This window comes from Colletotrichum graminicola (genome assembly GCF_000149035.1).
Source record: "Colletotrichum graminicola M1.001 genomic scaffold supercont1.1, whole genome shotgun sequence".
Classification (NCBI taxonomy): Eukaryota; Fungi; Ascomycota; class Sordariomycetes; order Glomerellales; family Glomerellaceae; genus Colletotrichum; species Colletotrichum graminicola.
The window spans coordinates 951,409-973,527 of NW_007361005.1; the positions used below are offsets into that span (position 1 = coordinate 951,409).

Sequence of the window (22,119 nt, forward strand, 5' to 3'; positions counted from 1 at the left end):
TAATATTAACTATATTACTAACCTAGTAAAACTAACACTAAAAAGTAGTTAACTTTACTATAACTACTACTAAAAATACTATAGATTAGTAAGGTATTATAAGAAGAGGTAATAACGTTATTAACTACTTATAGAGGCCTAGAGTAGGCCTTACTAAAAAACGTTACTATAAATACCCTTATAACGCTATTATACTACACGCCCTTATAGGTTAATTACTAAGATAATAATACCTAACCTCCTATAGTTAGTAAAGGCCTAGTAATTTATATCTATATATATAAGCCTTATTACTTTATAAAAAGCACTCTTAACTATAAAAAACACCTTACTTTATATACTAACTTATTATTAATTAGTAATTATTTACTTTTTACCTTTTTTTTATTATAAGCCTATAAAGCTTACTAACTTTTTCTTTTTAAATATTTTTTCTTATTTTTCTTTCTTTAAGTTATCTTATATTACTAACGTAATAGCCTTTATTATCTATAAGCCTATTATAAGCCTTCCCTTTCTAAGTTTTTATTTAACTATAAGTCTTTATAATTACTTATACTACTAGTAGTAAATCCCCTAATAGATATATACACCCTTTAATAGCAGTTAAGGGAAACGCCTATAACTAAGAGGTAGTTAGGCTAATAGAGGGTAATTATAAGTAAGTAACTAAGATAAGCCACTAAGGTAAAGAAGGCGTAAGTGACGTATAAGGTAATAACACTACTAGGTAGCCTAGGGAAATTTACCTTAAGTACGTACTACTACCTAACGTAGCTAAGTAAGTAGAGGTAATTATAAGTAAATACTAAGTGCTAGAAAGGCTAAAAGAGTTTATCCTTACTAACTAATAGTAGAAGGACTATATTACTAAGTTACTATAAGATCTTATAGCTACTAAGAGAAAGAATATACTTACTACTATTACTACGTTCTATATCTCTAAGTATAAATACTATAACTACTTATATAGTATCCTCTAAAAGAAAGCGTAATTTAACTTTAAAGATTAGTTAACTAAGGACTTTATAGCGTTACTATATAAAGTAACTAAGAAGTTATATAACTACCTTACTAGTTAAGGAGTATAAATTAACTAATTAAAGAATTTAATAGTTATATTATAACTTTATAAGGCTACTTATAATAATAAGTAAGTTATATAGAATAAGGAGATAATAGCTACTATTACTTATAAAACTAAAGGGTTTAAGGAGTAGCTAATAAATACTAATTTCTATAAAGATATTACTAATATAGTAGTGTTACTTATTAAGGCTATACTTATAGCTAAAGTAACTAAGTAAGTAGTTACCTATAAATTACTAGTAATTACTAAGGTAACCTTATATAAATAATCTATTATTTATACCTCCCTTTAGCCTTATTACTATAGAAACCCTAGATAATAGTAATAATATATAAAGCCTAAGTCTAGCTGCGTTTTTTAACTATAGTAACGCCTACTATAACTACTACTATAATAAGTAAGTAAAGTAGCCTAACGCTAAGGTAATTAATAGACTTAATAAAGTTCTATATAAATAACCTAGGTTTAATATATAGTAGCAGCCTATATAAAACTATTAACTTAAAGTTACTATTTTTTTATAACCTTTATATCTATATAGGTATACTATAAAACCACTATAGTATAGTAGTAATAGTAATACTTAAAGAGGAGCTATATAAGTATTATACTACCTTATTACTTAGTTATTTTAATAATTTTAATATAATAATAGTAAAACTTAAATAACGCTTTAAAGGTAATAAAGTATATCTTTTATACCTAGCTAAGCTTTACTATACCTCTTTTAATTTAATTACTAAAGAAAACGCTAGTAAAAGTAAGCTTAAAGTACTTAAGGCACTTATTATATAAATTACCTAGTTAGTGTAGGTAACTACTTATAATAGCACCTTATATAATAAAGATTATTATAAGTAATTACTTACTTACTGCTATAGCGTGCCTAAATACTTTATTACTATCCTTAATTTACTTACTACCTTTAGTAGCCTTTATATATAATTACGTAGTAGTATAGTAAATTTACTTTTTTACTATAAGCTATAGTTATAATACTTTACTAATAATAATTATAGTAATAACTAATACTAAGTTAACTATAAGTATAATAGCTAGTATAACTATAAGGTAGACCCCTAGAGATAGTAAGGCTATTTATAAGGCCCTTTATAGTTAGCTAGTAGTAAAGCACTACCTAATAGTTATTTATTTAAGAAGTGCTTTATCTATAGTAAATTAGGCTATTAGTTAACTAAGTACACTAAGGAGGAATAATAAGCCTCCTTTATATAGTATAAAAGCACCTACTTTATATAGGCTTTATAAGCTACCTTTAGTTACTTTCTTATTAACTATAAAGGTAATAAGCTAATTTATCTTAAAGAAGTAAGTAAAGATAATAAAGCTTACTTATTAGATAGTAAAAACTATAAATTTACTACGTTTTTTATATCTACTATATACTTTAGTAAGTAGTTAATTAATAGCCTATCTACTTATAAAAAGTTATATAACTAAGTAACTTTTTATACTATTACTTATAAAAATCTATATAAAAAGGCACTACCTAATCTAACTATAAAAAGTAGTAATATTTTTATATTTAATAACTACTACTTTATATTAATATTTTAAGGTATTATGCCTAACACTAGTGTAGCTAAAGTATTTATAGCTAGCTAATAATAGTACCTTATACTTAAGAAACACCTTAGTAAGAGGATCCTATTAGATACTACTTATACTAGTAAAGTAATAATTTACTTTAGTAGTAAGGATTACTATAAATCCCTTAGTGTAATCTATATACCTATACTAATTAGTAATCTTGTTTTTTATATAATAATAAGTAATACACTATTTCTCTTTTGCCTATAGGATATAGATTACTATAGTGTAAAATTTAATAACCTTACTAACTAGCTTATTAAGGATAAGATTATTATACCTATTACCTAAAAATAAGGCTATATATAGATACTTTTAGAACTACCTAAAAGTACTATTATAAAGTAGCACCTTATAGATAGTAAATTATACTAAACTTACTACTAATTTAGTTACCTATTAGTAAATTACCTTTATAAGCTACTTAAATAAGTAGGTAAATTAACCTCTCTTACTATACTTAAAGAGATTAATAAATACTACTATTACTACTAACTTAACGTAAAGGCGCCTAGTTACTTTAAGTTTACACTATATAATAACTATAAATTTAACTATAAAATTATTATTAACGTAATATATTTAAAGGGTAATAAGCCTATACTTTAAATAGTTAACTTAGCTATAGCGTTTAATATAGTAAGATTCTTATATTTAATTACTATAGAATACACTTAGGAGGCACTATAGATATATTAAATTAATATATACTTTAGCCTGCCTAATTAGATTACTACTAATACTAGCCTAAATTTTTATATAGCTAAATTTAAATATACTACCTATATGTTATCTATTAAGGTTAATAAAGTGCCTATTAAGGCCTATTAATTTATTAGTAAAGTTAAGTAATACTATACTACCCTTTACTATACGTATAAGATTATCTATATAGATAGTAATTATAAGCCTAAAGTTACCTTTTAATTAGCTATTAAAGCTATTAATAATACTACTAGCCTTAATAGCCTTATACTAACTTTACTTATTTTTAGGGTATACCCCTATATTATAGATAATTTACTACCTGCCCTTTCTACTATATAGCGCACTAAAGTAGTAAAAAAGGCTATAAACGTAGTGTAGTAAATCTATATAAAAAGATAAGTATATAATACGCTAGTAATATATAATAGCTTAGATATAATAAATACTATAGCGCTACCTCTTTAATTACTTATTTATATATAGCGTAAGAAAGACAGCTAGTAGGGCCTGTTTTACCTACTTACTAATAATAGTACTACCTATACTATTAAATTACCTTATAGCCTATATAATTTTTATATTACTATAGTAAAGCTATACTATATAGTATAAAAAGAAGGCCTATAGGCGCTACTACTTATAATAGCTAAAGAAGGTAATAATCCTATATAAGTATAAGAAGAAGAGCCTATAACAGCTAGTAAATCTATAGAGGAAGTACGTAATACTATTATTATTAATAATAGGCCGCCCTTATAATAAGGCTATAGCTACCTATAGAAGAACCTAATTACTACCTTTTTTTATAAGATATACCTTACTATTAATATCTTTAATATATACCTTACTATAAAAAAGGAAGCTAACTACACACTTACTATTAAACTATAAGAAAAAGGTATTATTACTACGCCTAGTAGGCCTTTTAAAGAATCTAATAAGGTAGAGGTAAAAGCCCTTATTAACTATAGTATATTTTATATTATTACTTATAATAAGAAAACGTATAGTAATATATAGATCTTTAAGTTACGTATAGTACGTAAGGTTAAAAGAAAAAATAAGTAACTATATAAGAAATTATAGTTAGTTATTTAAGGTTATACTAATAATAGTAAGAAAATAATTCTTATATAGTTACTTATAATCTAATAAATAGCCTAGTAACTAATCTTTACTTTTACCTTATTACTTTTATAATATAGATTTTACCTTTAGTTATATAATATTACTTAGGCGTATACCTAATCTATAACACCACTTAACTATATTATTCTTATAAGACTTCTTATATAAATTTACTATCTTTACCTTAGTAACTTTATTATAAAGGTAATAAAGCTACTTTATAGTATTACTAAGGTAGGTACCTACTAGTAGGCTATATATAACTACTACTATAAAGAGAATCTCTAGATAGATTTATTAACCTTTAACCTCTACCTACTTATTTTATTAGCTAATAATAAGGATTTTAGCCTTATTAGTATATAAATAGATAATATAATTAGCCTTATAAATAATAAATTCTCTACCTATAAGGAGAAGAAGCTTAAGAAGGTAACCTTTACTATAAAGCCTAAGTAACTATTAACTATTAATAATTTTATTATCTTTAATAGTAGTATGCTTTCCCTTAGCTATAATAGTAAAATAAAATTTTACTAAAAAGATTAAGGTAAGAAGCTCTAGCCTGTTAATATAAATTTACTTACTACTAAGTAAGATTTTATCTAGTAAAAGGCCTATAAGGCGTATATTATATTAATTTACTAACCTAAGGCTTACTTTAACTATTTAGTTACTATATAACACTAAGAGCCTATAAAGGAGGAGATTAAGGCTCTTAACTACTAGATTAAGTAGTAAATAAGTTACCTTAACTATAGCCTACTTTTTTAGCTAATTAACCTTATAACTATAAAGCTCTTTATATTTATTAATAGCTTATTTATTAATAACTATAATTTTATATTATAACTTAGTTTTATTATTATACTTACTAATAAAAGTAGTACTATATAACTTATTACTAATAATAAGAAATTTATACTTACTAGTAATATTATTTACTTTAGCTTAATAAAGTGTAAAAGAGTTATATATAGTATACTAGCCTCTAAAGTCTATAGTATAGTTACTAGCACTAATATTACTTATATAATTAGCACTATACTTATAATAATTACTAACTGCCTTAAGTTACTATAAACCCTAATAATTCTTTATACTAACTTATACTCTCTTTATAAGTGCCTTATAAAGCTTAGCACTACTAAAAAAAAGTAACTTATAATTAATATTATAGCGCTTTACTAGTTATATAAGTAATATAAGATCTATAAGATCTAATAAATATAAAAAGAAAATAACCTAGTAAATAGATTTATAAAGATATTACCTAATAAAGCGCTAAAGTAGTTAATTAATAGTAGTTAATTAGAGATATAAATAAATAAATAGGTTTTATATATATAATAGGTTATATATATAAAAAGTATTAAATACTTTTTAGCCTTTTGTTTTTATTACGTTTTTAGGCCCTTTATAGATAACTAGAAAATAAGATAATTTATAGTACTTTAGAAGATTACTAGTGTTATAATATTAACTATTACCTAGATATTAGTAGTATAGATTAACGCTAAACGGCTAGAATAACTACAGCTAATTTACTATAGATCTACTAGATTTATAGGGATATTACGCGGTGGATTTGCTGCGTAATCCTATAATAGTTTCTTTTCCTTTACGTATAATTTAGAACTAGTATTTACCCCTATTATTTGTTACTGCCTATTGATACGTACGGTTAACCGTATCACCAACCTGGTGAAACCAACAGTATTATAATGCTTTGAGAACTCTTAATGCTCAGCATTTCTTTATCCGTTAGTGGCCCCGCACAGTGCTCAATGACTAACCAAGAGCAGCTTTTTGTGGCCCCTAGCTTCTCATCTTGCTATGGCCCGAGTCATGTCTGTGTAATGAGTATCTTTCGATGATTCGAATTCTGCCGCCTATTGATATGCGGATTCCCCCTCCCTACAACAGGACGACCAATTTCAACATTGCGTTAGGTCTACGGCATCTTAAAGTTTTATGTGAAGTCCCCTCTAAACTGTGTTATTACGGTGATCCAGAGAATGCCGTGGGGACTGACCCCGTCAGGTCTCGGCCGCCCGTCGTCATGTTGCCTGTTGGCTGATACTCTGGAGTGAGACACATTGCAGCGGTTATGAATTCCAATTGATGTCGAAAGACGCACCGTATATTATTATTTTAGAATGCAGCCTACGTTTACCGCCTTTGTCGGGGACAAGGGCAAGGTGAACTGTGAGTGGGATTAGAGTCACGTATGTTACGGCCGGCGGAGAGGAGGCCGGAGTCGACTACCTTGTCTTTCACATCGAAGAGGGCGATGGAAGCATGTGGAGCCGTACGTTTAGTATTGTAATGTTTGCGGGTGCAAAAGAGTTGTAGGTGATAGCAGGCGCTTCTTTCTTTACCACCAGACACGTCCACCTGAACTGTAGATAGCAAAGCCAGGCCCTGGATGCCGACTTGTCCATAAGCAGACCGTAAATCACATGTCACGAGCATTTATCGAACGCGAATGTGCCCAAGCTTTTAGAGTAAATTAGTAATCTAGATTACCAGCAGGTAAAAAGAAGTCTTTACAATATTTTCCATTAATACATCGTCCACTCGCCCTCCGCTAACATTGTCCAACTGCACGCTGCGAACGGAGCATTTATCAATAATCAGGAGATGACAATCCAGATGAAATAAACAATCGACGGCGCGTCTCCATGTCTATCGTGCGCTCCTATAGTATTGGCTACCGCCACTGCCCGAAAACCCATATTCGTCTGTAAAAGCGAATCAGGCTGCAGTAGGCTCGGCGTTGAGGACCAGGCGAGCAAACTTGTTGCAGTTGCCCGTGCGCGAGTCACAAGTGGGCTCGGCAGGGAGGCAGGTGATGGTTGAGACCGTGTAGGTCGAATAGCGGGGAGCAACACTCGCGGTCTGGGTGCGAGTGATGTACGCATATCTGTAAAGGCACACAGACTGGTTTGTGACAGTTGCCGTCTGGGTGATTGTAGTGGTGGCAGTCTCAGTCACGGCTGCAGTGATGGTCGAGTTGATAATCTCCGTAGCGTACGAGGTCGTGGGGACGACCTCGGTTGTGTAAATGGTGGTCGGAACTGTGGCAATGTTGTACTGAGTGGACTCAATGACGGCAAACTGAGTGTCGTAGATGGTCGTGTCAACGACGGCTGTGGCAGTGGTGTAGATGGTGCTTCCGATGGTTGTGGTCTCGTCAACAGTTTGTACGCGTGTTTCGGTCGAAAACTCCGTGGCATACACGACTGTAGGCATAGTCGTCGTTTCGTCAAGGAAAACCGTAGAAACCTCTGTCGTGGTCTCGTAAGCGGTACTAGGTAAAGTTGTGACATCCGTAAAGGTCGAGTAGACGGTAGTAGGCTCGCCGGTCACGGTAGGAGTGTAAGTGACGGTCTCCGAAGCGTCGACAGTAGTACGGGCAGTGCGGGTCAGGGTCTCGGTGGCCGCAGTGGTCCTTGACGTGTAAGTCAGGACGAGGGTCTGGACCGAGGCAGTGGTCCTCGACGTGTAAGTAAGCACGAGGGTCTGGGTGGCGGCCGTGGTTCTCGACGTGTAAGTAAGGACGAGGTTCTCTGTGGCAACGGTGGTGCGAGAGGTTGCGGTAATGATGCGACTCTCAGTGGTGACGGTCGTTTTGAAGGTCTTGGTCACTGAGGTAGTGGCATCAATGACAGCGGTAATAACTCGATTGTCGAGGCCGCTAGAAACGGAGGCGGGGATTGGAACGCCAGAACCGTCTGCAGCGGCGGGGACAGCAACAGAAGTGATGGTAGGATCAACTTCCTCGGGGATCACAGACGATATCGCAGCGGCCGAGGCCATCGCCACCATGGGGAGCAGACTGACAAGAGACTTGATGAGCTGCATTGTTGCTGATATCGGATTATACACGTGTGTAAAAACAGTGTGGGATTGGGATTGAAACGAGAGAAACCTTGCAAGCACAAGTTGTTCAAAAGGAGAGTGGAAGATATAATGAAAGGAGAGCTCGTTGTCTAGCTGTGATCTGAAGAGTGTGACGAGGAAGAGATTGTGAGATGGCGGATGATCACATACTTATTATATGTCCATGTTTGAGGCTAGAGAGTCACAGATGTGTTCGTGACTTGGAGCTGAATAGGGCTCTGCATACAGACCCTTGCGCTATGAGGTGAAAAGATAGCTAGCTAGTCAACTTCACACATTGGCACACGGCTTGCGTGTGAACGACGACTATCGCTTCATGGCCTACAGCGTGCAGAAGGCGATTACGGAGCCCAAGGACCAGCCGCCGCCGCCGCCGCCACCTTCATTATCCGTGTCAGCGATGAAGCGAAAAGTTTAGCAATCCGAGCACTCGGTAATGTCTTGGTACTTGCACGTGGTGTCTCTCCGAGGACGAGAGTCACAGCACGGCAGAGTTGACCCAGTTGGGGGCACTTCGCGTATTGGCCAGTAACAGCCAGCCGCTACATCTCCTTGGATATCTAGACAGTGGTTAGCTAGGGATTGCGTGATCTGAGATGACAGCCCAAATTAGCTCAGGTTGCTTTTCATTTCCATAGCTGAGGTTAGCAAATTCTGCGGTTGGGACTGCGTCTCCGGTGTACGTTGTGCCCGAGGCGCTCGGGGCAGTGACCGGGAAGTTGGAGTAAGACATCAGCAGTTTCTTCGTTGTCATCCGATGCTGAAGTATTAATTTCGCTAACGTTAGGTCAACAAGGCTGCACCAACATTGCGGGCGAGGGAATACGGGAAGTCAATAGAGTAGAGGACCGTCCGGGCGGGAGGCGTGACGGAGCACGCTCCGCCGGAATGTGCTTACGTACCGCCTCGTTTTGTGCATAAGCCAAAGACTGTTCAGCCCGGAAGGGGTTGGCTTAGCCCCTGACTGACTGCAGGACACACACCAGGGTCGTGCAAGAGGTGAACGGCGCTATAATGTGTTTTTTCTCTAGGTTGGGCTACTAGTCCAGTTGTGGCATATGGCCAAGCCGTACTCGACAGCCAGGTTCTCTAGCCTATTTGCGGCAAATGCAGCATCTTGCGACCTCTTTCTGCCGGCCGTATTCATGCGTGCGATCAAAAGTGGCGGTGCCTCGCTTCGTAGCCCGTGATAGCACGAAAGGCTTTCCCCCCTAATATTGTCAAGTGAGACGGCCAAAGAGTGGGATACATGCATTATCACCGGCATGTTCGGATCGAGCATTTCCACGACTTCGGGCCCCACGAGGTTTGCTTCCAATATTCGGGTGTAGACGATGATGACCCTATTATTGTCAAACTTGTAGCGACATGAGTTACTTCTCGATAAGGAGGTAGGAGCCACAACGATGAAGGTCTACAAAGGGAATTTGTTTTGAATATATACATTGAATATGATTTTTATTACTTCCGCATTACGAACCGTTTGTCTATACAACAACGCCTTTGAATAGATTTTAAACAAAATTGAGTCATCATGAGCATGAATCAGATATGAGAATTTCGGTCGAATTTTCAAGGTTGAGGTACACGTATTGGTGTCTCTGGCAATTGCGACTTCTGCCAGTCATCATCAAAGCACTTCAGGCGGCGATGGAGGACGTGATATGGGACTTTGCGGCCGCTGCACCCCACCCTTTCCTTCTTCTGCCTTCGACAGCTCGTCCTTGGCTGGTGTAGCTGGCACGGACGACGCCGTGACGCCTGACATGCCCCAGACGGCATTGCCGAGGTTCATAGCAACGGCTGAGAAGATGATGATGGACATGAACGGCGAAACGAGTTTGTTGACAAAGAACCCAAGAACAATCTTGTGGGCTCGTTGGCGCAAGGAGGGCTCCACGGCCAGGCAGATACAGAACCAGATGACAGGGAACTGTCCGACCACGAGAAGTGGCAGGATGTCCCAGATGCTGAAAGCGGTGACGAGCGCGCGGATGAAGAGGACCGTGTTGAGCACACGGTAGTAGACAAGCGTCTGGCGGGCAATGTCGATGGCCGCGGCAATCCGTGTGATCAAGATCATGTTCTCGCCGGCACAGTAAAAGTAGTTGTTGAAGTAGGCGTTGGAGCCCCATCGTCGACGCTGGTGGACGTAGTGCTTGAATGACTGAGGAGCCACAGTCTCCGAGACGGCGTCGGGCACGAATATTGTGCGTAGCTTCTTATCCTGGCTGAGCATGCAGTACGTGAGACGACGGTCTGTACCGAGGTTTTGGACCTGGTGATGAACGACCCAGTCCGCCTTCACTGGACGGGCGTACTTTGCGATTGCGCCGGCCATCTCCTTGCGGACAGCAATCATGGTAACGCAGCCAGGCAGGCAAGTGACCTTGCCGATAAAGCCCTCGGCACGGCGACGGACGAACTGGCCAAAGGTGTACTGGAGCTGCTGGTAGAGGTTCCAGAACGACCACTCAAACCCGGGCTCAAGCTCCACAAGGACGAGCCCGCAGGTCGCGATGGCGTTCTTGTCGCGTGCTAGGGCATTGGCAAGCTTGGCCACGCAGCCTTTGTGAATGACAGAATCGGCGTCGGTGCAGAAGACCATGTCGAACGCGCGGAAATTGGTGCCTTCGGTCAGCTGGGGAAGGATCGTGCCCCAGATTTCCTGGCGAAGGAGGCGCGTGTATGTGGGCATGTTCTCGCGAGGCGCGTTGAAGAGGTCGTGAGTGAGTACGAGTGAATCCTTCTTGCCGCTGTTTTTCACCTTCTCAATGACAATGACGGGCACATCTTGCATGAAGCCGGCTGTGATCTTGAGGTCGCTCTTCTTGTATTTGAGGGAGTGGTAGGGGCGTTCAAAGTCGGCAACAATGCGCGAGAACTCGCTCTTGATATTCCTCGGCTTCCCGTCCAGGACGATGCACATAACTTGACGGTGCGGATCGCAGCCATTATCGCGCAGAGAGTAAACCGTCTTGATGAGCTGTTCCTCACTCTCCGAGTAGGCGGGGATCAGTGAGAGGATCCAGCGTTGAGAGACCGGCGCCGGCGGGCGGAAGTGATAGTAGATGGAGGTTCCGGTGAGGCAGATCAGAGACAACACCGAGGACACGAAGTCCTTACACTTGACGAATAAGATGAAGACGAGGGTCGCCAAGCCGACGTTTCCGAAACAAGCGATCGCAGCGAGGCTGATGTTGAGAATAGTAACGAGAAGGATGAAGAAGATCCTCTGCGTCGTGAGTTGTCTCGGAGTGAGCTTTTTGCCGGGGTTGGAAGGGTCGGGAAGAATAGGCCAGCCGTATTCGGTGACAAACTTTGACGGTTTCTCAACGAAGCCGTCGTCCTGGCCCAAACCACTGGCACCAGTCTTGCGCTTAGGGTTTCCATTGGTGTACCGGGATGAAAACGAACTTCGAGCAGTGGTCGGCCGGCTGTCACTGGCGGCGGAGTAGGTGTCCCATTCACCCTGACTCCGCCACGAGTTCGGTGTCCCGGGGCGGGATATATGGGAAGGAGGATGAGTAGACGATGGACGCGTGTCCAGTTGTGGAGAGAGTGTTTTGACGGTCCAACGCTTGTCCTCGGTATGGACAGCGATGGGCCGCGAAATCTCTGGCCGGGTCATGGTCTTGTGGATATTTGTGAGAGAGTGGCTAGGATACAGAGTATCCCTGTGAAAGAGCGGCACCGACAAACTGTCGGGAGTAAAGGAACGGAACACCACGAGCGGCGAGGTTTGGAAACTGCTATCCAACGAAAGACAAAAAGGAATAGGGAAACATCGTGGGTGTTCCAAGAGACCACATTGTTTTTAATCAGCTAGATCAGGGCGGAATTAGGTCCATACGCTTCCTTGGGGGTGAAGTGAGAACGATTCTCATCGCAAGCCGAACGCCACTCGACCAGGGGAGTCTTGTTATTATTGGAATATGTAAAATTATTCCTTGCCAGCTGCGACCTGGGATGAGAGGGACTGCTACCTGAGGCGGCATACAACCACTTGCGGTGGATGTACGGTCGGTCACTCAGCCGGGGACTAACAAGGGCAAGCAACCAGTTCTCAATCAGGAGATGGAGTCTAGTGCTGCAAATCTTCAAGTATATCTGCCAAAACTTGAAGTCCGAGATTTGGCTGTCGATTTAGAGGCTCGCTTCATTCCTTGGCAGGTGGTTTGTTTTCTTTTTGCTGACAGATAATGTAGTTGATTGGTTCGTATACCTACTCTAGCACCGTATTTTCGGCTCTCGACCTGTCTGAGCACATAGTGCCAGTTTGAGCGCAGTGCACTGATGTCGCCATCGGAACTCGAACGATACTGGATTTCAGGTCTGCCTGTCAGTCAAAGTCTTCCCTTTATTTCCAAGAAGGGCTAGTATCAGTTGAAGGCTGTCGACCTTCAAGCTGTTGTCAGGAGGAGACTAAGGTGCTACTGCATAGTTATTGGAGGCATGGCTGTTGGTAGCGGTAAGAAGCAATCCCAAGGTTGAGAATCTGGGGGATTGTTAGCCGCGGCTGAAGCGCTATGCATTTGTCGGGGTCCGGTATGGCCGGCAGAAGTGTGGCTGCAGGGATTGACGCCTCAAAAACCATTGCACGTTGTAAGAAGAACCTAGTTATGCTTAAATGCCAAGAAACTAAAACATAGACTAGTTGGTTGGCGTGAGGCTTGACCGACATTCGCGAATCCCGTGTGTGGCACTGGCCTCATGATTACTTGTGAAGTAAGTTTGACTAAGCTTGCGTTGACAATATTTTTGCCATCTATCTCTGTTAAATGCCTGAAAATTTACGGGAGGGAACAAAAGAGTGGCTAGCGTGATTCCGCAGTTGATACATGAAGAAGAATGCAAGGTTAAGATGGGCGAATATGAGCGATGGTATAGTAAAGTTTGCATAGCTATTGTGTAATCTCTAGGAGGTAATAGAGGATAATCGTTGTCGTAGAATTGGCATAGCGGCAAAGTTCTATCCATTGCAAGGCAATGTGGTTGATGTCTCAAACACAGATCCTGACCTCATGGCCTTGGCTGGATATACGCTGATCCTATTATGTCCTAGACTTCTGGGACTGGATTATTCGGCGACTGCCCTCACTGTCGACAACAGCATTCATCAGGCACGTGCATGCTAGCATGGGCCAGTCACGGAATACCCGTCCGGCTGGAATGGGATCATCTAGCCAAGCCATGTATGTCCCTGCGCAAATCTTGAGAAGAAACACGGAGCCCCTTATCCACTCATCATCAGCCTGTCGATCAGGAGATTTGTCCATCAGGTGACCCTCTCTTCTCAAAGTTGTCAAGAGGTGAATTGATTTCATGCCCAAGAGGCAATGACGTATGTAGGGAAGTATGAGGAGATATTAGTGGCATAGATTCGACGGTTCGCAGTAGAGTAGAGGCATAAGTGAAAAGTCATTCTCACAAAGGGCCGCGGTGTAGGGCTCGCGTCACTTTGGTTGTCATGACGGCCACTTGTACGGCCACTTCGTCTTCCCTTCCCTCACACCGAGAAGTACAAAAGAAAGGGGTCGATTCAGGAACCAAGGCCAGAAGCGGAAAGGCATCGACGCGCCATGTGGCGGCCCGGATAGCCGGGCTATGCCGGAATCGGGTACTCCCCGATACCCCCGCGAGGTGCCTTTTATGTCTTAGAAGCATACCTGGAGGTAAATATTTAACTTTATATCCATAGTAGGCTAACTACACCCTCCCCCTGCAACGTCTGCGTTGCAGCCCTGTTCAAGCAGCACCAGCTTCCAGCCCACATCCTACGGCCCAAAGTGGCAGAATTTCTTTTTCCTCGTTGGCCGCCACCATTGCCGAAACTAAGAATGAGGCTGAAAGCATTGCTACGTCGAAGGAAAGCCCTACCTTCGGTTCGTGGTCCCAGTCTGAGCGTTCGGTCTGCCCGGAGACCTGGCTCAGGTAGATCAGGGACTTGGCACAACGGACGGTCTTGCTCCTCGCCACCTACTCATGTCGACAACCTCTTCGCTGAAGGAGCGCGGCGGGGATAGGGCTCGGACTCGTGCTTCGTGCTGGACTACTATTCCGCACGCTCACCTGCAGTCTTTCGACCCACTGCTGGGGTTTCGTGACAGCTGGGTGACATGTGTCGTGGTTACCGAGTCTTGTTCGCCGGGCGTGAGCCACCAGATTGGGAGACTAGTCTAGATGTCTTTTTTGGCAACTCATCTCGTCGTAACGAGCGCTTCTTTTTGCTGTTTTGGCGCTTCGCTAGGCGACTTTCCGTCCGGCATAGCTCGCTTTGCGACAACCCCTGCTGTCTCAATCTTGTCATCCCGTCCTGCTTGCGTTTCTACCTCCTGGTGATTAGTATCCTTGGTCGTTTTTTCTGAGTAACATGAAAAAAATTTGTCATGCGCTTAATGAAGCGGCTGGCTCATCGTCGGGGAAAATTCCTCTCTCGTGGCCGTATATAACCCCCTTCTCCAAGCCCAGGTTTGAGGATTCGAATCATGAACACACTCAAGCAAGCATTTTCATCACGTTCCGTTCATCAAAGCATTCTTTTCTTGTCCCCGATACTGTCTTGGAGTTCCCATCATTCCTTATTCTACCTAGCTTGTAACATCGCCATTTCGCCATTATCATGAAGATCACCATTGATAAACCCTTCACTCACAGCCGTAGCCTCTCTGTGCCGGTTCCTGAAACACCTCCTTTGGAAGCACTGGGCCTCGGATTGCCTGGCTTCGACTCATTCAAGTCTACCATGGAACTCCCGCTGACGCCTGTCACGCCTCCCCCCGAGTATATAGAGCATTCCTTTTTGCACAACGACAAGACCATCGACGTCTCCCCCACAGTCGACCCTAACGACCAGCCTCTTGTTGCCGTCATCGGTGTCGGCTACGTCGGCACCCACTTGGTAGAATCCTTCTCGGCCCACTACAACGTCCTTGGCTTCGACGTTTCCGAGAGGAGAATCAACGAGATTCGCAAGGAGCTCCCCAGCGAGCGCATCCGTTTCACCACTTGCAAGACGGACTTGCGCGAAGCAACCCACTTTTTGATCTCTGTGCCGACCTTGCTCAAGGTAGACAAGAGCATCGACACCTCGTACCTCCAGAGCGCCATTGCTACGGTCGCCCAACATGCCAGGCCGGGCTCGACCGTCGTCGTCGAGAGCTCCGTGGCCGTGGGCATGACCCGCAGCCTGCTTGGCCCCGTCGCCCTCTCTCGCGGCTTCTACGCCGGCATGTCACCGGAGCGCGTAGATCCTGGCCGCACCGAGCCGCCCTGCCACGCGATCCCCAAGATCGTCTCGGGACTCGATGACTCCATCCCCGGCTCTCTCGCATCCATCATGCGTCTCTACGGCCAGGTCTTTGACCGGCTCGTTCCCGTCAGCCGCACCGAGGTCGCCGAGATGATGAAGCTCTACGAGAACTGCCAGCGGATGATGTGTATCGCCTTTGCAAACGAGATGGCTGACGCGTGCATCCCTCACGGCATCGACCCTTACGAGGTCGCAGCCGCCGCGTCTTCCAAGCCCTTTGGCTACATGCCCTACACGCCCTCGCTGGGCGTCGGCGGCCATTGCATCCCCGTCAACCCCTATTACCTCCTGTCGAACAGCGACTTCCCCTTGCTCGGGGCTGCCGCCGAGAAGATGGCTGCCCGCCCCGCTGCCATCGCACGACGCGCCATTGCCTCTTTGGCGAAGGACGCCAAGACAGGGGCTGCTCCGGCCCTGGTCCGCCCTCGCGTGCTCGTCGTCGGTGTCGGCTTCAAGGCCGGGCAGTCCGTCCTCAGCAACTCTCCAGGAGTCGACCTCGTACACGAGTTTGTCCGCTCTGGAGAGGTGGATGTCATGTTCGCGGACCCGCTCGTGAAGCAGAACGCCGTGCCAGCAGCTCCTCGGCTGGCTGACGAGAAGTGGAACCGGGAGACGCTCGAGACGTTTGACATGATCATCGTGTCCTTCAGGCAGCATGGCATGGACTTTGGCGTCTTGGAAGACCTCCGCGGCGTCAAGGTCGAGATGTGGTGCACCTAAGCTTTTTTCTTTTTTTCCTTTTTCACATCTATCTACTTCAAAGTGGCCTTGCTTCTTTGATCGCCAGTGCTAAGAGGGGGCAACGGGGGCATGGAGTCTATACGCATACTACTTGGATCGCAACCAGGCAGTCTTTTGCATGTTTCACAACTTAAAAAGGGAGAACGAGAATACTGTAGACAATTTGCATACCTCGGCGACAGGGTTTAATATTAATTAGATCTCTTTTACTACGTGCTTGGCCCAGTTTGAAAACAGTGACTCCCCCAATCTTTCAATCTATGTTCACCTCCCTTCTCTTTGATTATATCAATACGTAATTACCCACTAGGATCAAAAGAAATTGATGTAATCCTCAGATCGCCAGGATTGAGGATATGAATCTCATGCTCGGAGGTCTTCCTGGGTGGGAAATAAGGCATCGACGGTAATAAAGGCAGAAAGCGCAACCCCTTTGGCTCCAAAGATATCCCTGTCTACCTTGGTAATCAATCAAACCATGATAGTTTGAGATATGGTGTGTTTTTTAGGTGAATACCTAGTTAATATCTAAGTAGCAACAGCCTTCAACATGAACATCGTTGAGGTCATTGGGACCCGGAGATTGGGGTTGATAACCGCCTCAACCCTATTCAACTAGCAATCGCCACCCGTGACTATTACTGGTTCCAAAAAGAGGTTCTCAATATCCCCGAGCGATTTGGCTACTTCTCGTCCAGAACTCCCCGCCTTCAAGTCTATCAAGGTTGCCCATATGCTCTCCAGGTTTATGTGTGGCTGTTTGGGGCCTCTCTACGGCGTTGATCATCCTCTGGCTTAGGTTCTTAGATATTCTCTAATCGCGAATATCACAGAGGCAGCAGCATTTATGGCACTTACCGTGGTCTCCACGTTATGGCTTACATCATACCTCAACAACATATGAGACTTTGGATGGAGGGGATGGAAGTTGCGTGAGGAATGATGTACTTTACTCGGCTGTTCGGGGCGTTTGCATACATTCTAGTATCATGTGGCAGGAACATTTTGCTTGATATTCGGCCATCCTTCTCGTTGTCTCCTCAGTAATTTTTCATGTCTTTCTCTCCGTCGATATCGCCATCTGATGCTAGACTTTCCCTTCCATTACTGTTTCGCAAGTCAAGGTTTCTCTAAGCTTGACCCTCCCAAGCGTGTGGAAGAGACGCATCAGACCCAGTAAGCCTGGACCTTGTTATCGTTGGTCTCTGCACGCCATTCTTCAGGAGTAGATAGTCAGGCTCTCTTGCAGCTCACGATTTTCGGTGATAATAACGATCTTACAACTTCCCAAGGAATTACCAATGGCCAAAGTAACAGGTGAAGTGACCTTTAAGTATGGCCTGCACCTGAACGACAGTCATGTATATGAGCCCTGCTAGATCTCACCATCTGGGTAGATACAGTACAAAATTCCTGACGGCATAAGGCAATTGCTTTAGACGTCATTCTAAATCATCACCAGAGGATTGCCGTCAAGGTTGGAAATGGGGCGTTGACTGCCAAGACTGCCATGTGTACACCAGAACGAAGTCCCAAACACTTCCGCCCACCACCGTCTTGCCCCCTCCCTCTCCGGGCCGGGTCGACGTCCTTGAAGGTCGAGCCGGCGGCGATATCGTCGAACCAGACCTGGCGGATGGTGCGGTTATCCAACCACAGAGGCGTGGTTCATTTTGGTCGTGTTCTTCAGAGATGTGAGACATGGCATGAGCGACGCTCGCGGCAGCCGTCTCCAAAGATGTAGAGACATTATAGAATATTCTGTCCCCTTGCCACCACCGTTAGCTGTAAGCGCAGGTCAATGAGCTGCACCTCATCCGTTTGATTACATACACAAGGTAGTGTCTACAGTAGATGTTTTCTTGCGGACATTTCCACCTTCCTTCTTGGGTTACCTTGACAATAACCCCTGCCAGCGCAACGGATTCGCCGTGCAGAACGTTCCTTCCAACGAATGATGACTACCTCCCCCCCGCGCAAAACTCGACGTCAGCCGCACTGCCACTGCCCAGCCTTCTCTTTCGCATCTCAGCCTACATCCTCCGGGGCAACAGTACTCAGCACACACCACGAGAGTTCGTTCCAACATGATGCTGACGCGCAGCGCCGCGCTCATCGGCGTGACAGCGCTGCTGCTCCGGCTCGCCACGGCCCAAGGGCCCTGCTACTACCCCGGCGGCGACCGGAGCGCCGACGTGCCGTGCGACGCAAAGACGGCCGCGAGTGTCTGCTGCGCGTCGGCGGACGCGTGCCTTCCCGACGGCCTCTGCCGTCTCGACGACGACGACGATGCGGCTCGGGACATGATCGGCTATGCCCATGGGACGTGCACCGACCCCAGCTGGGCGAGCGACGTCTGCTTCCCGCAGAATCTACTCGGTAAGCCCCCCCCCCCCCCCCCCTGACTTATTTCTTCTTTTGCAGTCTTTTACACGGACCTGAATGGCTGACGGGGAGGGAAACAAGCCCAAGATAGCCACAGTTCCCGGGCGTCCTCGTTCGTCGCGAGACGCGGGCCGGAGACGACGGCAGCGGCATCTCCCACGGGCGGGTCCTCCGGCTCCAGCGGCGGGCTGGGCACCGGCGCCAAAGCCGGCATCGGTATCGGTGTCGCGCTCGGGATCGTCGCGCTCGGGGCGGCGGGGTACTTTCAACGACGGGCGAGACTGAAGAGGCGGGCTTCGGGCACCGCGGACGCGGGCGACGAGAAGAGCGGGCAGCACGGCTACGAGATGGACGAGGCGACGGGCAACGGACACGGTGGGGAAAAGACACCGCCTGTCATCTGCGAGGGCGGGACGTGTAGTAGGTTACGGATGGTGGGCGCTTGAAGCAGCATAGTCTCAAGTACCGATCAAGGAATTATGCGGGCACGACAAAAAGAAACAGTTTCGTTGGGTACACTCTTCGATGGCGATAGGTTGACAGGTGTACACACATGTCCATGGGTGTATCAAGAGGACCAAATGAGGGTTGAGCAGTGCCAACAATCATGACCGCGATTGTCCGCTCACATCTGTGGTCCCGCCAACACCCGAAGCAAAATGCGCGATGGAAATAGCTCGGATATCAGATAAGTCTGGTAGGCGCTAGTGGGTGTGGGCCATGGAGACGCGGCTACGTGGATGCAGGTGATAAGGCGGGAGGTTCCAAGAGAGAGAGTATCGGACGAGTGCCCGAGCATCAAGATTACGTCAAGACTGGCCAAACCAACCACCCGCAAAGGACCCATGTGCTTATTAGAGGCCAGATAATGTCGTGGGCTGGACCCACGCAGAGCTGCGTCCGGGAGACATCACAGTTACGACGGCAATTGAGGAATCCACCGGGCAACGGACCTCAGAAAGGAGGCAAAGGCCGGCGATGACGTCGGGAAATCACGAAAGTACGCACGCTAAGCCGACACTTTGACAGGTTTGCAAGGGGAGAATCGGCGGGTTCGCGTCCCCAGCCCCGAGGTTCCGGTCCTTAAGCGTGTTGGCTTGCGGGCCGGCCTATACCAAGATGGACTTGAGCTGGGCTGGGCAGGTCGAGGAAGGGGGATCCAGCAAGCCAACGGGATCCGACAAGGAGGATTTTCGGCCCGAGTCTGGGGGAGGGAGTGCTGGACGTGGGGCCAAGAGAGGGAAGGGGGGGGAGCAAGGGGCAAGACGGACAGACCTGGACTTGTTTATTTCATTTGCATTCGTTTTGTCGTTTCATGGATGGTAGTTTCCAGGACAAAGAAAAAAGGGAGAAGGATAGTGGCAGCTCAACGCCGACATCTGAGACAACGGTTGAGGTTCGATGGAAAAAGAAAGCATGATTGGTGCTAGGAAGAGGACGGACGGGCTTGTGAAGGTTTGAGAAGAAGAAAGTGTGGTGGTGAGAGGAGGCGCAGGTGATGCAAGGCGGGCTGGCTGGCTGGCTGTGCCTCACCGCTGGAGCCCGCACCCGAGGATATCCACAATAGGGTGGGGCGGGAAACATGGGATGGGAAAGAGCCGAAATGAGCAGATCGGGTTCATGATTTGACGACCTTCAGTCGGGCTTTTTATTGTGATGGTAAGTGGAGCGTGCGTGAGTGCGTGCATGCATGCATGCTGCGCGAGGGGATCGGGTCATATGCGATGATGAGGTGTTATATATGAATGAGTAAGTGAGGGAGTGAGAGTGAGTGAGAGTGAGTGAGAAAGAGAGTTACGAGGTGCATGAGTCTAGCCTGATGCAAGGCAGCAGCTAGCTGCACACGACATTGATTATTCGGGTTGGTAGCGTTGCTGGGGGCAGCGGGATGACTTGCAGTGAGGCCATTGGCGACGTTGCGGTAACATGCGGCGCGACGGGATGCGATGCGATGCGATGTTGTGTTGTGTCATGCCCATGTAAACAAAGCAAATGCTCCGATGCGCTACCAGAACCAGAGCTGCGGGTGATTGATGGTGTGCGTTTGCGACATTGCGGCATTGCGGCATCTGTTTGATCGTCCATGTTTGTCATTCAAAATAGGGCAGCCCTACCACTGTGAATACAGAGGTACGTACGTACGATGCGACTCGTCCATCTCGAGGTCCCGTCAAGTGTCAAGTCCATGTGGGAAAGGCGCAATGCGGCCTTCATCGTCATTGAACCAAGAACCAAGAAACCAGCCCACGCGACACCTTCCCCCTCCCACTTCCCCAGCCTTCAACATTAACAGACAGACGATAAGATAATCCGAGATGCTGCGGCTGCTCGCCCTTTCCCACGTTTGAACGGGGTACAACGACGCTAGCCTGTCAGCTTAACTAAGACGGACCAGGGTATCATGCCTCCTCTCAACAAACAGCCACACTACGGAGTATACTAGGTAGTAGCATACAGTATACGAACCAACCGGTAGCTGCGTGGCGCTACTACCGGTTACCTATAGCACCACCGATTCGCACTTTCTACTAATAAGAGGTGCAGCAATGGTGGGCAGTAAGTACGGAGTACGGAGTACGTGGTACCGGTACGGATACTATACGGGAAATTGGCCAATGGCGGGGTAGCTGTTTCCCAAAACCCACTACCAAAGACAGCGCAGCTTTTGGCTCCGTCCGAAGCAGTACGTACCGCTTGGAACAAGGAAGACAGACGGAAGCACCAGCCAGGGTCGGATAGGGCAGGGATAGACAGGGACGAGCAGGGAAGATCAACAGACAACAGGGATGCGGGACGTTGCCGTGGATACCGTCCCACCTCGCGAGCCTGAAAGCGGGAAAATACCAGCCTCGACCATTGCCGCCCGCCCACACATCACATCTGCATTGCATCTCTCGCCAACCGGCGATTCATCACGCAGCTTGCATCTTCGTCTCGTCGCCATCCATCTTTCTCTCCCTCACCTTCTTTTCTCTCCCTCTCTTCCCACCCCCCTTTCCCACCTTCAACGCCGCCCACCACATCGTCAAGCAGGTCCCGGTTCGCAGTCTCGGACAAATCTCTTCGCCTTCACAAGATCCAAAGAGACTGCAGGTTGATCTCTCACCTCTCCTTTAATCCCCCTTGCCGGACGATGCACTACTCGCCGCACGCCTCTCGGTGATCCTTCGCAATCCATCGTCGTCGCCTGTCGCAAAGAGGCCAGCCAACAAAGGAACTCGTCTGCCCATCGTCACAT

The 22,119-nt window shown here is 45.1% G+C and overlaps 4 protein-coding genes across 4 annotated transcripts; 2 read left to right on the plus strand and 2 right to left on the minus strand.

Annotated features, from left to right (window-relative positions):
* Positions 1–7,294: 7,294 nt before the first annotated feature.
* Positions 7,295–8,404, minus strand: GLRG_00249 (uncharacterized protein; the record flags this gene model as incomplete). Its single annotated transcript, XM_008090934.1, has 1 exon — positions 7,295–8,404. The coding sequence occupies one exon, from the start codon at positions 8,402–8,404 to the stop codon at positions 7,295–7,297; it is 1,110 nt and encodes a 369-aa protein (XP_008089125.1).
* Positions 8,405–10,073: 1,669 nt separating this feature from the next.
* Positions 10,074–12,074, minus strand: GLRG_00250 (uncharacterized protein; the record flags this gene model as incomplete). Its single annotated transcript, XM_008090935.1, has 1 exon — positions 10,074–12,074. The coding sequence occupies one exon, from the start codon at positions 12,072–12,074 to the stop codon at positions 10,074–10,076; it is 2,001 nt and encodes a 666-aa protein (XP_008089126.1).
* A 2,991-nt stretch (positions 12,075–15,065) lies between these two features.
* Positions 15,066–16,475, plus strand: GLRG_00251 (nucleotide sugar dehydrogenase; the record flags this gene model as incomplete). The annotated part of the gene is made up of 1 exon (XM_008090936.1): positions 15,066–16,475. The coding sequence occupies one exon, from the start codon at positions 15,066–15,068 to the stop codon at positions 16,473–16,475; it is 1,410 nt and encodes a 469-aa protein (XP_008089127.1).
* A 2,108-nt stretch (positions 16,476–18,583) lies between these two features.
* On the plus strand, positions 18,584–19,327 carry GLRG_00252 (uncharacterized protein; the record flags this gene model as incomplete). The annotated part of the gene is made up of 2 exons (XM_008090937.1): positions 18,584–18,875; positions 18,963–19,327. The coding sequence occupies 2 exons, from the start codon at positions 18,584–18,586 to the stop codon at positions 19,325–19,327; spliced, it is 657 nt and encodes a 218-aa protein (XP_008089128.1).
* Between the last annotated feature and the right edge of the window lie 2,792 nt (positions 19,328–22,119).